This window comes from Bubalus bubalis, chromosome 4, assembly GCF_019923935.1.
Source record: "Bubalus bubalis isolate 160015118507 breed Murrah chromosome 4, NDDB_SH_1, whole genome shotgun sequence".
Taxonomy (NCBI): domain Eukaryota; kingdom Metazoa; phylum Chordata; class Mammalia; order Artiodactyla; family Bovidae; genus Bubalus; species Bubalus bubalis.
In genome coordinates, this window is record NC_059160.1 from 95,438,432 (window position 1) to 95,452,196 (window position 13,765).

At 36.4% G+C, this 13,765-nt stretch overlaps 1 protein-coding gene across 3 annotated transcripts in view; it reads left to right on the forward strand.

Annotated features, from left to right (window-relative positions):
- Nucleotides 1-12,810, forward strand: part of FGD6 (FYVE, RhoGEF and PH domain containing 6) — a 105,392-nt gene extending 92,582 nt beyond the window's left edge. For 2 of the 3 annotated variants that reach the window (XM_006064476.4, XM_006064477.4), the window contains exons 15-21: nucleotides 3,071-3,173; nucleotides 3,659-3,805; nucleotides 4,634-4,736; nucleotides 6,642-6,769; nucleotides 9,891-10,019; nucleotides 10,628-10,776; nucleotides 12,349-12,810. In XM_006064476.4, coding sequence (XP_006064538.3) covers nucleotides 3,071-3,173; nucleotides 3,659-3,805; nucleotides 4,634-4,736; nucleotides 6,642-6,769; nucleotides 9,891-10,019; nucleotides 10,628-10,776; nucleotides 12,349-12,385 — 796 coding nt within the window. In that variant the 3' untranslated portion in view covers nucleotides 12,386-12,810. The remainder of the gene's footprint in view (nucleotides 1-3,070; nucleotides 3,174-3,658; nucleotides 3,806-4,633; nucleotides 4,737-6,641; nucleotides 6,770-9,890; nucleotides 10,020-10,627; nucleotides 10,777-12,348) is intronic. The other variant, XM_044941813.2, reaches the window with a different exon arrangement.
- The last annotated feature ends 955 nt before the right edge of the window (nucleotides 12,811-13,765 follow it).

A 13,765-nucleotide genomic window follows, 5' to 3' on the forward strand; every position in this document is an offset into this window, starting at 1 on the left:
CACAGACAGAGGAGCCTGGTGGGCTACAGTTCATGGGGTCATAAAGAGTCGGGCACGACTGAGTGAGTGAGCGCAGGCTCACAGGTGCATATTGAATATGAGGTGCCTATAAGCCATCGGTCAGCACAGAGGTAGTTTATGCCAGGAGCTGGATATCAGAAGGGAGACCAGACTACAGGCATGTCCTGGGGAGTCATCAGTTTAGAGATGATGACCGAAGGTAGCAGACTGACTGGGAGTGCACAGGGAGACCACAGACTTCCCTGTTAAATCCTGTAATTTTTCCAGTCGCACGTTAGTCATCACCTCTGCAAAGCCTTCTCTGCGACCCAGATGAGGTAGTTTACTATTTCTGCGTTACTTACCTACTTTACCCTTACTGTGTTATATGGTAAATACTTGTTCTTAGGTCTCACCTCAGTTGGGTGTCAGCACTTGGAAGTGAAGGGTACTTTTGTGCCCGGTTCACAGCATCGTGTCTGGCCCATGGAAGGCTCCCAGTAAACGTTATCCAGTGAACTGAAATGATGGGGCCTTTGGACCCCAGAATAGCATCCCGCAGTTAACACAAGAAGGCCATAGTGTGGCAGGTCGAGCACACCAGAAATCCCTTCTATTGGAGAACTTTTTCCCTTAGAAATTCTTTCCAATCAGTGGAGAAAAGGTGCTTGGCTGATGCAAATTTGCTTTCTGGCAATGTCCACATTCCATAAAGAAAAGAATACTTGGCTTAACTGTGTTTTCATAGGAGGAAGATGCTGATTCTTAACCATGTCACAAAAGCAGGGCTAGAATATCTGCACTTGATGCTCGAGGCAAATGTGTGTGGTCTCTGAGACGTGTTTTATCAAGAGCTGATAAACATTGTTTTGGCAGAAGCCCACACAAGAAAAAGCCAGGAATAACTAAACGAAAGAACAGCATATGTGACATGATTTGCAGTCGAATCACATTCCACATGCTCCCAGGGCTCCAGAAAAATCAGACAGCAATCCTCAAATTAGCCATCTGACTCTCTGCTTTCTGTTACCTTTTCCAGTGAAAAGTTGGGGAAGGAGAGAAGGCAGGGGGGACAGTAATATTTTATGAATGTTTACCCGGAACCTGGACCTGTGATCTCATAGCATAACTCTTCAGAGGACAGAAACAGGAGCTAGAGATGGCCTGGTGGTGAAGGGTTCCATCCTTAGCCACACCTGAGTCTGATACCAGGTCACCATTTAACACAGCAGCCGGTTATCTAAGGCATCGCAAGTGATGCAGCGGTATAGAATCTGTCTGCCGATGCAAGAAATATGGGTTTGATCCCTGGGTCAGGAAGATCCGTTGGGAAGGAAATGGCAACCCATTCCAGTATTTTTGTCTGGAGAATCCTACGGACAGAGGAACCTGGTGGGCTCCAGTCCATGGGGTCACAGAGAGTCAGACAGGACTGAGCACTTGAGCATCCTGAGCATCATATTATCTAAAGCAAATTATCTAACTATTCAAATCTTCACATTGCTTTTCTATAGATGGAGATGGTGTGTGAAATTGGGATTGGGGGAAAGAGATATTCCTCTGAGGATATGAGGTGTGATGGCATTTGCACAGAGAGCATTCAGCACAATTGGCTGATAATGTGGTAAATGTTAAATTAGCGGCAGCTAGTGGGACAGTGATGGTGGAATAGTAGAGGTAACAGGTGGGTTTTGTTTGGTTTAGAGAGATAGGGCTATTTCTATTTTATTTTGGTTTTGATATATAATGAAACTTTGAAAAATATACTAGTTTTAAAATTTTGTTTGTAAACTGGATGCCTTCCTTTTAATATCCGTATGAGTGCATTTTCTAAATGGTACTGAAGCCATTTAGTTGGAAGGTTCATTTCTGAGAATGATTATGGTGGGGAAGGTTAAAGTATCTCCTTGATGTGCTCTGGATTCATCAAAATATGCCTATTTGTATAATTTTTTATGATGGAATTTTTCCTTTTAAAGTCATTACTTAAAAGTTATGCACTTAAAAATAGAATGAGGACTACAACGAACCTGCATATTTGGTCACTAAGACTCAAAAAATTACCAAGGTTCTGCCACAGATTTTCCTTTTTCTGAAAGTACTTTAAAACAAATGGCAAATATCAGGTCATTTTACTTCTGCATACTTGAGTATGCTTCTCTTAAAAATAAGAAAATGCACAGTTTCTTACACAGTAACATTCCCATTATTATAATGGATTTTTATTATGATAGAGTTTTACATTTATTATTAAATTCTCTTTCTCTCTACAAAGACACACACATACACACACAATACCTAAAATGTGTCTCCCCTCCTGAGTTTGCAAAACAAATGCACCGATACTGGTAATGATTCTGAGTCACCATAGCATTTTTTTAGAGGGCCTCTTTGCAAAAACGTAGAACAAGAACGCATTTTTCTGAGCAGGCTATCCCCCTATTTGGCCCATTTCTATCTATATCTGAGTCAGACATTCCTGATGAACTGAGGGTAAGAACAGAAAATGTGATGGACTGAATTGGTAGAGGAGCCCTAATAACCACTGAAGGCTCTCTACCTTATTAAACACTTCTTCAGCTTCTGTTTATGACACCAAAAATATGTTTCCTTTACTCTAGTGCCCTTTCTAGAGTATTTAGTAACCTAAAAATATTTGGTATTCTGTGTTGTAAATTTGGATTTGAAACTTGATTCCTTGGAATATTTTTTAAAGCTAGGATTATATCTCAGGAAGCTCCTTGGTTATAGAAGTAATTACAATTATTAATTGCATGAATAGCCCTTAAATTGAACAAAAATACTTCCAAATTTAGGAGACTTCAAAAGCCATTCAGTTTTAGAAAGTGGTATCTTTGGAAAGAAGAAAAGTGTTGTGTTTGCTAAAATGCCATATGTTCTTTAAATGCCCGCCGGTTATTTGTGCCCAGAAACCTCCTAGTTGTTGCCTGTGACTCACATTGTTGGAGGGTGGTGGAATCTGTTGCCATGGCAGAAGGAAAAAAAGTAAGAAAAAGGCAAAGAATAAGAGCTGACATCTGGCTGATAGAACCTCTTTTGCCCCCAACAGTTCTGCCCCAGAAAGGGATGAATGGCTCGAAGCCATTTCCAGGTCAATAGAAGAGTACGCCAAGAAAAGAATCACATTCTGTCCTAGTCGGAGTCTTGATGAGGTATTGTTCTTTTCCTTCGCGTGTTTTTTAAGTGCATTTCAAACCATTTTCACCTTAAAGAAACTTTTCCCAGGGGTTTAGAAAAGCAGCATATGCTTCACAGAAGGATTGGGTATGTGCATAATTTCAGAGCCTAAATGTTTATTCTATTAATGTCTCCCTACAAGTCTAGGATAGTGTATAGTGCATTCGTATTTTTTCTGGTTATAAAACCTCACTGTAGAAAATACAGTAGTGTAGTTTGAGGAAGAGACTGATCAGCTGTCCTTGCACTACCACAGGCAGTGGTAGTACCGTTTTGCACTAGAGGATTGTTGGAATGTAGCTCATCTTAATATCCTGAGAAGATGAAAAATACAGTTGTTCCTGTTTCATCCACATCCTTAATGATTCCGTCAGCATTGTGAGCCGCCAGTGCAAAATAAAAAGATTTGAGCAGTAGCAGGCAGTGTGCCTAGAAATAATCAGAAGTCCTTCTTCTACAGGCTGACTCAGAAGATAAAGACGAGGTTAGTCCTCTTGGATCTAAGGCTCCCATCTGGATTCCTGATACCAGGGCCACCATGTGTATGATCTGCACCAGTGAATTTACTCTCACCTGGAGACGACATCACTGCCGGGCCTGCGGAAAGGTTGGAGAGGATCACACTCTCTTCCCTTGTGATTTTCAATAGCTCCACGCTGTACATGGTGAAGAAGTGTATTTCCCCTTGTACACCATTGTAGGGTAGGGAGGAGAGAGATACTGACTCAAGACTGGTATCCCCCCCTAAACATTTAGCATGAGGCAATCTTGTTAGGAAACTTACTCCTTCTACCCCAAGATTACTTTAGGATGTCAATAGTAGAACATGTTCATTTAAAAAAAAAAAAACTAACAAATTGACAATTAAATACATGCTCACATTTATAGTTAATTATTGAAACTACATTTGTCCCAATACTACGTTCTTAACAGGAGGAAACTTTCAGTGTTGAAGTTACCCTTTGTGATGTTTCTAAGTTTTCATAACATGATCAGTAAAATGTGCATAGTAACAATGAAATCAGAGAGTGACTGTAAAGATTTAATAGATGTTATTTAGAGAGCATTTAATACAGGCCAGACACCAGGAAGAGGTGCAACACAGGTATTCATGGTTGCAGCAGTGATGCTGGCAATCACAGTAATGATGGCACAGCTAACGTAGCACTTACTACCCACCAGGCGCTGTTCTAAACATTTGCACCTGCTAACTCCATTAGTATATTATTATCTGTCATAAGCAATCAGTGATAATCTGTGGCCTCTTCAAATGTGGTACTGTGCGTGAGTTCCCTACATACCTCTGCTGAGTTGTTATCGAGACTCAATGACTATGAACAGGTTTTGAAAAGTAGATTGGGCTATAAATTGCGACTGATGGTTTAGATACAAAGGTTATTCTAAATGAAATGAAATAATTCCAATGTGTTTGCAGATTGTATGCCAAGCTTGTTCATCAAATAAGTATGGCTTAGATTACCTGAAAAATCAACCAGCAAGAGTATGTGAACACTGTTTCCAAGAACTGCAGAAATTAGGTAATGTATAAGTAAAGATTTAACTGAAAATCCCTTTATGTCCCAGATGCTTGCAAAAAACCTTCTAAAAGAATTGTCATAGGGCCTATTAGCAATATAATTAGTGATACTTCTCTCACAATATTAAGTATCTTGCATTCTTAACTTAGTCAAGCTTTCTTTTTCTTTCTTTTTTTAAAATTTATTTATTTTTACTTGGAGGATAATTGCTTTACTGTTTTGTGTCGGTTACTGCCATACATCAACATGAATCAGCCCTAGGTATACATATGTCCCCTCCCTCTTGAACCTCCTCCCATCTCCCACCCCTCTAGGTGTCACACAGCACTGGATAGTTAAGCTTTCTTCACTCATATTTGTGATGATTCCAGGAAAGGTTGCACTGAAACTTTATGTTTATTCGGAAAAGGGTTTTGCTAAGGATTCTAATTGTAGAAGTATAATCACAGGATGAAATGCTTAGAACAGTTACCAGGGAACTTTAGCTTCTAAGTAATTTTCAAGTTTCTAGTTTCACATCTATGTGTATTACAAATCATTTTTATCAATCAGTCAAGTAGTTCTCTATGAAAACATACCAAGTGGCACTTTGTTAGCCTTATTCTATTCACTTGGACTGATGTGTGAGGTTTTATTCTACATCTAAATGTGCAGCTTTTTACCAGCTACAAAATGATGAGTTATATCTGCCTGCAGGTATCTATTCCTCCAGTTAAGATGAATGCAGCTCAGGTCTACATTTTGAGAAAAGATCCGTAGTTAAAATTCCTGAAACTTAGAGGATCTGAACTTTTAAAAGATGATCCTTCATGGCGATGAAGAAAAGCTTTTCATTAGCAGATGAGAGTGTCTAAGTGAATAAAACTGGTTGACATGCTATTTCAAAATCCATACATTAATAGAGGAATTGTTTGTTATTTTCTGTACACATTTTCCAAAAAGAAACACTCACCTGATCTTCTGCCAGCCTTATGTTCCTCCCTCTGTTCTCTGAGTATCTAATATAGGCTCAAACATTCAAAAATCCATAGTTGAATACTCCTTTGTCACCCATTTGGTCAATAAATCTTGGCAAATTTATCTTTGAAAAATCTGTCCTGCTCTTGACTTCTGCATCTCCACCCTAACAAAGCCTTCATTATCTTTCATCTGACTGCTGTCCTACTTTGCTAACAGGTTTTTCTCTTGCAAATCCTTCCCCTTTCCTACTGTCAGATTTGGTTTTCTAGATTGAGTCTACTTCCCGGCCCAGAAGGCTTTTGATTTCCTACTGCCTAAAAGACAGTCCTTAGAAACAGTCCTCTTTTTTCTAGTTTCACCTCCAAATAGATGATCTAATTTCATATCTCTGTGCTTTTGCTTATGCTGACTTTTCTTCACAAAGTGTTCTTCCGCCTCTTTTTTGCTTGCCAGACTCCTACTTAATACCTTGATGCCAACTCAAAACTCATTCTTTTCCCAGCTTTCCTTGAACCTCTGCAGTCAAAATTAATTACTGCCTCCTCTTGCCTTATAGTCTCTTTTTGAAAATTTTATGTAATGTTATTTGGTCATGTATTAGATACTAAATGATGTTGTTAGTTTTTTTTTTAAGTCAAGAGAGAAGTCTTTTCAATTTAGTTTTTTAAGTTGGTAGTACATGAACATGTTTCAGAATTCTAAAGGCATAAAGGGGCAATTCTTTCATATGGTTTGCAGTTGAAAAAAGTAAAAAATAGACAGTGGAAAGTCTTCCTCCCACTCAGCTTCCACCCATTTGGCTTCCTTTCCCAGGGGCCTCAGTGACACAAGTCTCTTTAAGTATCCTTCCATGGATATTTTGCACAACAGTGTTTATTGACTTGGATTAAATTGAATTGCAGAATGTTTACCGTTGGTTCCATAAGTGTACCTGGTTTGTTTTAGATCACCAGCACTCTCCTAAGTTTGGATCCCCTGCAAATCATAAATCTCCTTCCAGTGCCTTATCATCAGTCTTACATAGTATTCCATCAGGGAGGAAACAGAAAAAAATCCCAGCTGCTCTGAAAGAAGTAAGTGTTTCCATTAAACTTGCAACTTGATAGAGGCTGAATTATTCATACCCAGATAGTACTTTAGTTTTTCTCTCATAAAGGAAGATGCCATTTCCCACCACTGTTAAGACATGCATTTTAATACTGAAGATGGATGTGGCTTAGGCCTCCCTTATCTCCCTTATGACCTGAGTCATTTAGAAAATGAATGTTGAAAGGTTTGGAAAGCATTTTATAGCAGTGATAGAAAGTAAAGATAATTTGGACTTGTGTTGATTTTTAAAATTACTTTGAGGAGACCCCTTATCAGAGGGAAGAAGTCTATAAACTCTTGGGGGGATTTTGTTAGCATTTACTCATCTGCATGGCTTATTTTTTCTTAGGCATTAGTAGGTTATATACAGCTGATATAGTAGGTTGTTCACTGATAGTAGGTTGTTCTTCCTTCAACTTAACAGAAAAAATTTTAAGTTTTAATAACCTACAAAGCTTGACCTGCCCCTGGAGTAAATCCATATGCATCACTGATATTCTGTCCCAGTTCCTCAAAGTCAAGTGTTAAATCAGCTGATGTCAGTAGTTCTGCCTTTCTAGTCATTCCTATTTTGGTTAGTTTATTAATTGGTTTTGTGCCCAGGAAAGTAGCGTTTTAAATTTTGTTCTCTTGCTTGTTTGCTGTCGAGGTGTTCCATCATGAAAAGTGGAAGAAAGGAACTCTAAAAATTTGACCAAGATCATGTTCCTTATGTAAAGTTGAGCATATTTCATCATGGCTGTTGAAACACTAGGAAGTGATTTATAGCCAGTCTCATGAAATAGTAAGAATAGGATTTACAGTTCCATTTGCCAAGTTTCATGTGGAACTGGGTAAGCCGGCTAAGTGAATACCTCTTAACTCTTTTTCTTCGATCACACAGTTCCTGAATCTAAGTCTACATTCAAAAACTTTGAAGTTTTTAACCAACTGAAATAATTTTCAGTTCTTTGCAATTTTTCACTTCTCCATGTTGATGTCACTGTTTATAATTCTGACACGTGCTCCCCTCTTTAGTCAGAACTCCACAGAGTTTTTGTCTACAAAAACTCTTTATGGGCTATAGACTAGACTCAACCTAATTCCAGTCCTCTTTTGTACATCTTTCTACCCAAGCACACAAACGGGCCTTCCACTTTGAAACCTCTGCTTCCTCCCCTGACTCCGCTGGTTCTCAGTGTCCTCCAGAGTGGCAGCAGCACCACCATGGAACTCACTAGAAATGCAGATTCTTGGGCCCAAGCTGTGTGGAATCGGAAACTTGAACGAGCATTCCCAGTGATTCAGGTGTATGTCTACTGAAGTTTGAAAACCATTGCTTTGCGCCTCTGTGGCCACCCAGAGGAAATTCATTTTTCCAGTTATGTTCTATACAAGTCAAAGTAGTCCCCTTGGAAACCTGTGTTTTTTTGTCTTTTGTTTTAAACGGGGGTGAAATTCACGTAACATATAATTAACTGTTTAAAGATACACAATTCAGTGGTATTTGGTGTATTCACAGTGATATCTAACTGCTGTATTGCTCCAGTTTCAAAACTTTGTCATCAGCTCATAAGAACACCCTGTATGTGTTAAATAATCATTCCCCACCCCCTCCCCCGACCCCCACCTCCTGGCAACTGTGAATCTGCTCGTGTCTGTTCTGGATCTGTCATGTAAAAGGAGTCATGCAGTATATGATCCTGAATGTTTGGCTTCTTTCGCTTAGCACAGTGTTTTTGAGATTCATCCAAGTTATAGCATGTATCAGCACTTTCCTTTTTGTGTCTGAACAGTACTCCTTTTTAGATATATACCACAACTTGGTTGGCCATTTATCTGTTGAGGGACACTTGGGTTGTTCCACCTTTTGGCTATTGTGAATAATGCTGCTGTAAACATTGGTATACAGATTTCCACGCGCACTTACACTTCCGTTTGTCTTGGTTATATACCTAGGAGTGAAATTGCTTGATCATATGATAATCCTATGTTTAACTTTTTAAGGAATTGGAAAGTTTTTTCTTATTCCATTGATGTTCAGTACATTTTTAGAAATTCATCTTTTAGAATTACATACATTCAAAACTTCAGTACCCTCAGTAACGGCAGACTGTGTCTCTTGAATTGATAATTTCACTTATTTTTTAAATGAATCATTAGAATGAAAGTTTTGTAAATTAGGTGATTAAACTGGTTTAACGCTAATTTTTCTTTTAAAAAGATAATAGAGGACTATGATTACTCAGTATTGTGATTAGTCTTATATGGCTATTAAATTAATTGTAAAATATTCCAAAAGAGCAATGTACAAAATATTTCGGCAACGATAGTAACAGTTAACCTAAGTACTTAGTATCAGTAGTATCAGTATAACTTCATTTTAAGAGAAACCTCCTTTGAATGTAAATGTTATAGTTTTCCTTTTTTTTAATTACTTGGTAGTCTTATATAAGATGTTATTTCTGTATACAGATTTACTTGCACTTAGTAGACATTCTAATTTAACATTAGATATAAATTTTCCACTTGGGACTTTGCTGGCAGTCCAGTGGGTAAGACTCTGAGCTCCCAATGCAAGGAGCAGGGGTTTGATCCCTGTCCAGGGAACTAAGATTCGTACAAGCTGCATGACCCCCTCCCCCCAAAAATAGAATTTCCTGTTTACTTATCTGTTGATATAATTTGTAGAAATCCAGAGTTATCTCAGAAACAAAGTTAAAGGTTTAAGTTAATTTTCCCTAACACCCCTAAAATAGAGCAATAAACAACATATACTGTCCCCAAAACATGGCTTTTAAAAGGCATTTTTGTCATTTGAAATTATTATTCATCTCCTGGCAACCCAGAAAACCTATTGGAACCCACTAAGAAACCTATACATGCAAGCACAGGTAAACCAGGTAAAATTCTGGAATTGCTTCTAAAAGGAAGGATTTTGTGCTCACGGTAATGGCAGTATTCAGTCTGTACAGTAGCAGATTTTGAATATAAACAGTTTCATTCTTAAACACGATATTATTATGGTTATTGCTTTCAGCATCAATGATCAAAAACAATTTTGTTATTTTAAATTTTGATATTGTCTAAAAACTGTTAAACTGTGTATGGGGTTTGCTTATTTAGGTATCAGCAAACACAGAAGATTCCTCTATGAGTGGCTACTTGTACAGATCAAAGGGCAATAAAAAACCTTGGAAACACTTGTGGTTTGTCATAAAAAATAAAGTACTATATACATATGCTGCAAGTGAGGTAAGATCTGAAATGTAAACATGAATAATTTGGAGTCTTGTTTTATAGTGCCACCTAGAAATAATTAGTGTTTGCCTGATCTATTTGTCTGCGCTTTTGCTTTGCTTTGAGAGGGGGAGATATTACTGTTGTTTTTGACATGAACAGTGTCCTTGTTTTGTACCTAAAGATACTCAAAGATGTTAGGAATTTTCCATAGTGTTAAAATGTTAAATTTGGGGGATATTATGTGACCACTGACTACTTCACTAAAGGCAGAAGTTTGGTAAGACTGGGGTATGTCACCTTTCTGAGCTGTGTTTTTTGCATCCATAAAATGAAAGTAATGCAATTACTCACTTCCCATGGTTGTAGGAAAATAACATGAAATCAGTGAATATGAACACATTGAAAACTGTCTAGTGCCGTGTCTGTCTGATGGATGGGGAGGGGGTGGCCCAATAAATATTGTTGACTAAATGAAAAGTGAATTAGTTGCTAGAATTACCATTGTTTTATATATGTGTGTTTGTTTGAAATTAAGTTAGAGCTTTTCAGATAAAAAGTTGCAGGTCTGAATTTTGTCTCATTTTAAAAGTCCATCTTCCTTTGTGTCTTTGTAAATTTAGGACGTGGCAGCTTTGGAGAGTCAACCTTTACTAGGATTCACAGTCACTCAAGTCAAAGATGAGAATTCAGAGTCTAGAGTGTTTCAGTTACTGCACAAAAACATGCTGTTTTATGTATTCAAAGCAGATGACGCTCACTCAGCTCAGAAGTAAGTAATTTAGGCTTTTTTTTTTTTTTCATACATGAGATTTCAAATTGTTACTTTAAATGATTGATTTTAAAAATAACCTACTTCCATGCATGGGATCAACAAAGAATATAAATCAGATCCCATTTAGAAAGATTTAACATATTATTCAAACTCTTTAGAATTGTTTTAAAGATAGGCAAGAGTATCTGGAATATTTTCAGGAAGCAGAGAGGAAAAGAAAATAGGTAGTTCTGTCCAAAATATTTTGTGTATACATGACCTCCAAGGAAGCAGCATGAAGCTGCTCTGCTGAAAGGAAGGGAAGCAGAGGTATTTGACCTCTCCTCCAATGAGGAGAGTTTTCTCTTGAAACATTCTGGGATTTTGGCAATCCAGTGAGTCAGTCGTGCCATGGAACGGCAGGAGCTTAAACAGCTGCTTGCTAACTTACATCTTTGGGGAGAAGGTCAAACACATTAAGAGTCTCTTATGCTTCCCAGTGACTGAGTAGAAGGAAACATATATCATTTTAGATGGAAGGGGTTGAAATAGTCTCTTCAAAATTCTGAAAAGAATATTTATTTAGATGTCGTGAGATTGCTTGACATAGAGAAGAGTGTCTCTGTGAAATTGAGGTCCTCTGTGAACAAAACAATTCAGTTCACCTCCCTTTCACTAGATTTTTATTTTAGCCTCACAAAATACGCATTTTTATTTTCACTAAGTGGTGCTCATGTTTTCTCACTAGGCTCTCAAAAGTACATGCAAATCTAAAAGAATGCTTTAAATAAGCATTGTCTTTTATTAAAGGTAGTTACAACTAATGTATCAGAATTAAACATGTTCCCCCTCAATAATAATCAGATACTATATTACAAATACTGTATAAGCCTTTTTTTTCAGTCTGTATTAGAGTTTTGAACCATATATAGCTGTTAAACTAAATGATTACTTCTGGGTATGGAAGAATAATTTAAAATTATGACACAGCTATTTTTTCTTTAAAAAATAGTTATTTGGATAAAATAGTAATTGCCTACAATTCTGTATTTCTCATAATTTTCATTTGTGTTCATGGTCAGCTGTTGAACTTTTGAATATGTATCTTTTCCTTATATAGTTGACAAAATAGAAATCCCTTCAAGAGAGTTGAATGTAGTTGGATGAAAAGAATCAGCTTAGTTGTTATTTAGAATTAATACAGACTAATTTATAAATTTCTCTTTGAGTTTATTAATATCACATGGGTTGCAATATTTTCACATTACAGAATATTAAAATGTGTTAATTTTAAGGAAAACTTTTGACTTTTAAAAAATCTTTTTATTTATTATGGTATAACTTATATGCCATCTGCATTTTAAATTGACCACTAAAAAAAAATAAGAGATGCACTCTTCAGGCCAAATTTTGGTCCAGGTTACCAGATAAAGGGTAGTTTCATTCATACAGAATTCTCGTTTGCTATAGAAAAGATCTTAAATATACTGTTAGGGTAATTGGATCCAAGGGAATAGCTGTGGTCTATAGTATTGTCTTACCATATGTTGGGTGACTGCATTTTACAAGTCTACCAAATTTCTCTTACAGGTGGATAGAAGCATTTCAAGAAGGCACAATACTGTAGTCGCGTTGGTTTCGTCTCATGTGATTCCAAAAGGGTGGAATTTCATCAGAATAAATGCAGTACAAACATTTTATATAAATGAACAATGCCAAGATGAATCCAACTAAAATCTTCATCAGAGAGATTATTTTATTAGGTATAAGGTAATTTTTTAAAAATGTTTGTTTTTCATGTATGTTATTTATTAAAATTTTAATGTTTTCTTAATGGTCAGAGTTATTTCTGAGACTCACACTGTATTCTGAAGTACCTTTTCTTTAGAAACCAGAAAACTTACCTTAATACCGTATTAACTGTTTGTGACACAGTCCATCCTGTTTTCTCAGTGTGTTTTACAAAGTTACTTTGTAACATTCTCACCAGTGGTATGAATTTCTATACAGTCTTTGGGTTGGAAATTATGATTAAACAGCTGATGAGAAAAATGTATGTCTTTGAATCCATACATTTAGATGAATTTTTTTTATCTTTTAATGGAAAAACATATGGCCAATTTCTACCTCAGTAACTGAAACAAAATTCCAGTAAATTGTCTAAAGTATTTCTACTATTACGTACCTCTTGTGCCATGAGATAATGTTATATATCATCAAGGAATTACAGCAAAGGGATAGAATCTGAATTTTCACTTAACTCAATTGTGAGTAGAAAAAAGAATGTTTCCATTTTCAGGGTTACACAAATAATTAACTCTATGGCCTTTACATTAAGTCTAATCTTTAAAAAAGAAAAAAAAATTACCATTTCAACACAAACATAAATGTATTATTTCTTTAAAAAGCAAAATATGGCGAGTATATTACATAATGTCTCTTGCTCTTCTAGATGTTCTGAGCCCAAGGTAGTAGAGAGGTATTTGTATATAAAAAGAATGTTACATTTTCTATAATATTGTGATTTTTTTAAATGAACTGGAATTACCATATCAAAAAGCACATATTCTAAGCCAGTATTAGAAATTGTATAGTAATCATTTTAAAAAAATTTTTAAATACCACTTTGTGTTATGTCCTCTCTGGTAATTAAAGTATATTTTTTTATATTTTCCTTTAAACAGCTGTCAGCATACCTCATTAGGAAGGACTTATATTCCTATTTTGGTTCATGTATTGTTTAACATATCAACTGCTTTATACATAAAATTGATGAGCAGAAGTAAAATGAAATTAACACTATGATTAAAGTCATTCCTGATGTTCATAATATAAATTTATTGACTGAGCTTAAATGAAATATAAAGTATCTTCAAAGGCAAGAAATTCCTTTGAATAAAAGGCTCAAGAAATTTCCCTTCTGCTGTTATATAAAGAATTTCCTAATGCAGTATTATCTCTGTGACTGCCAAGAGAATTGCCGAGCGCCTCCTAAAACCCTTAGAAT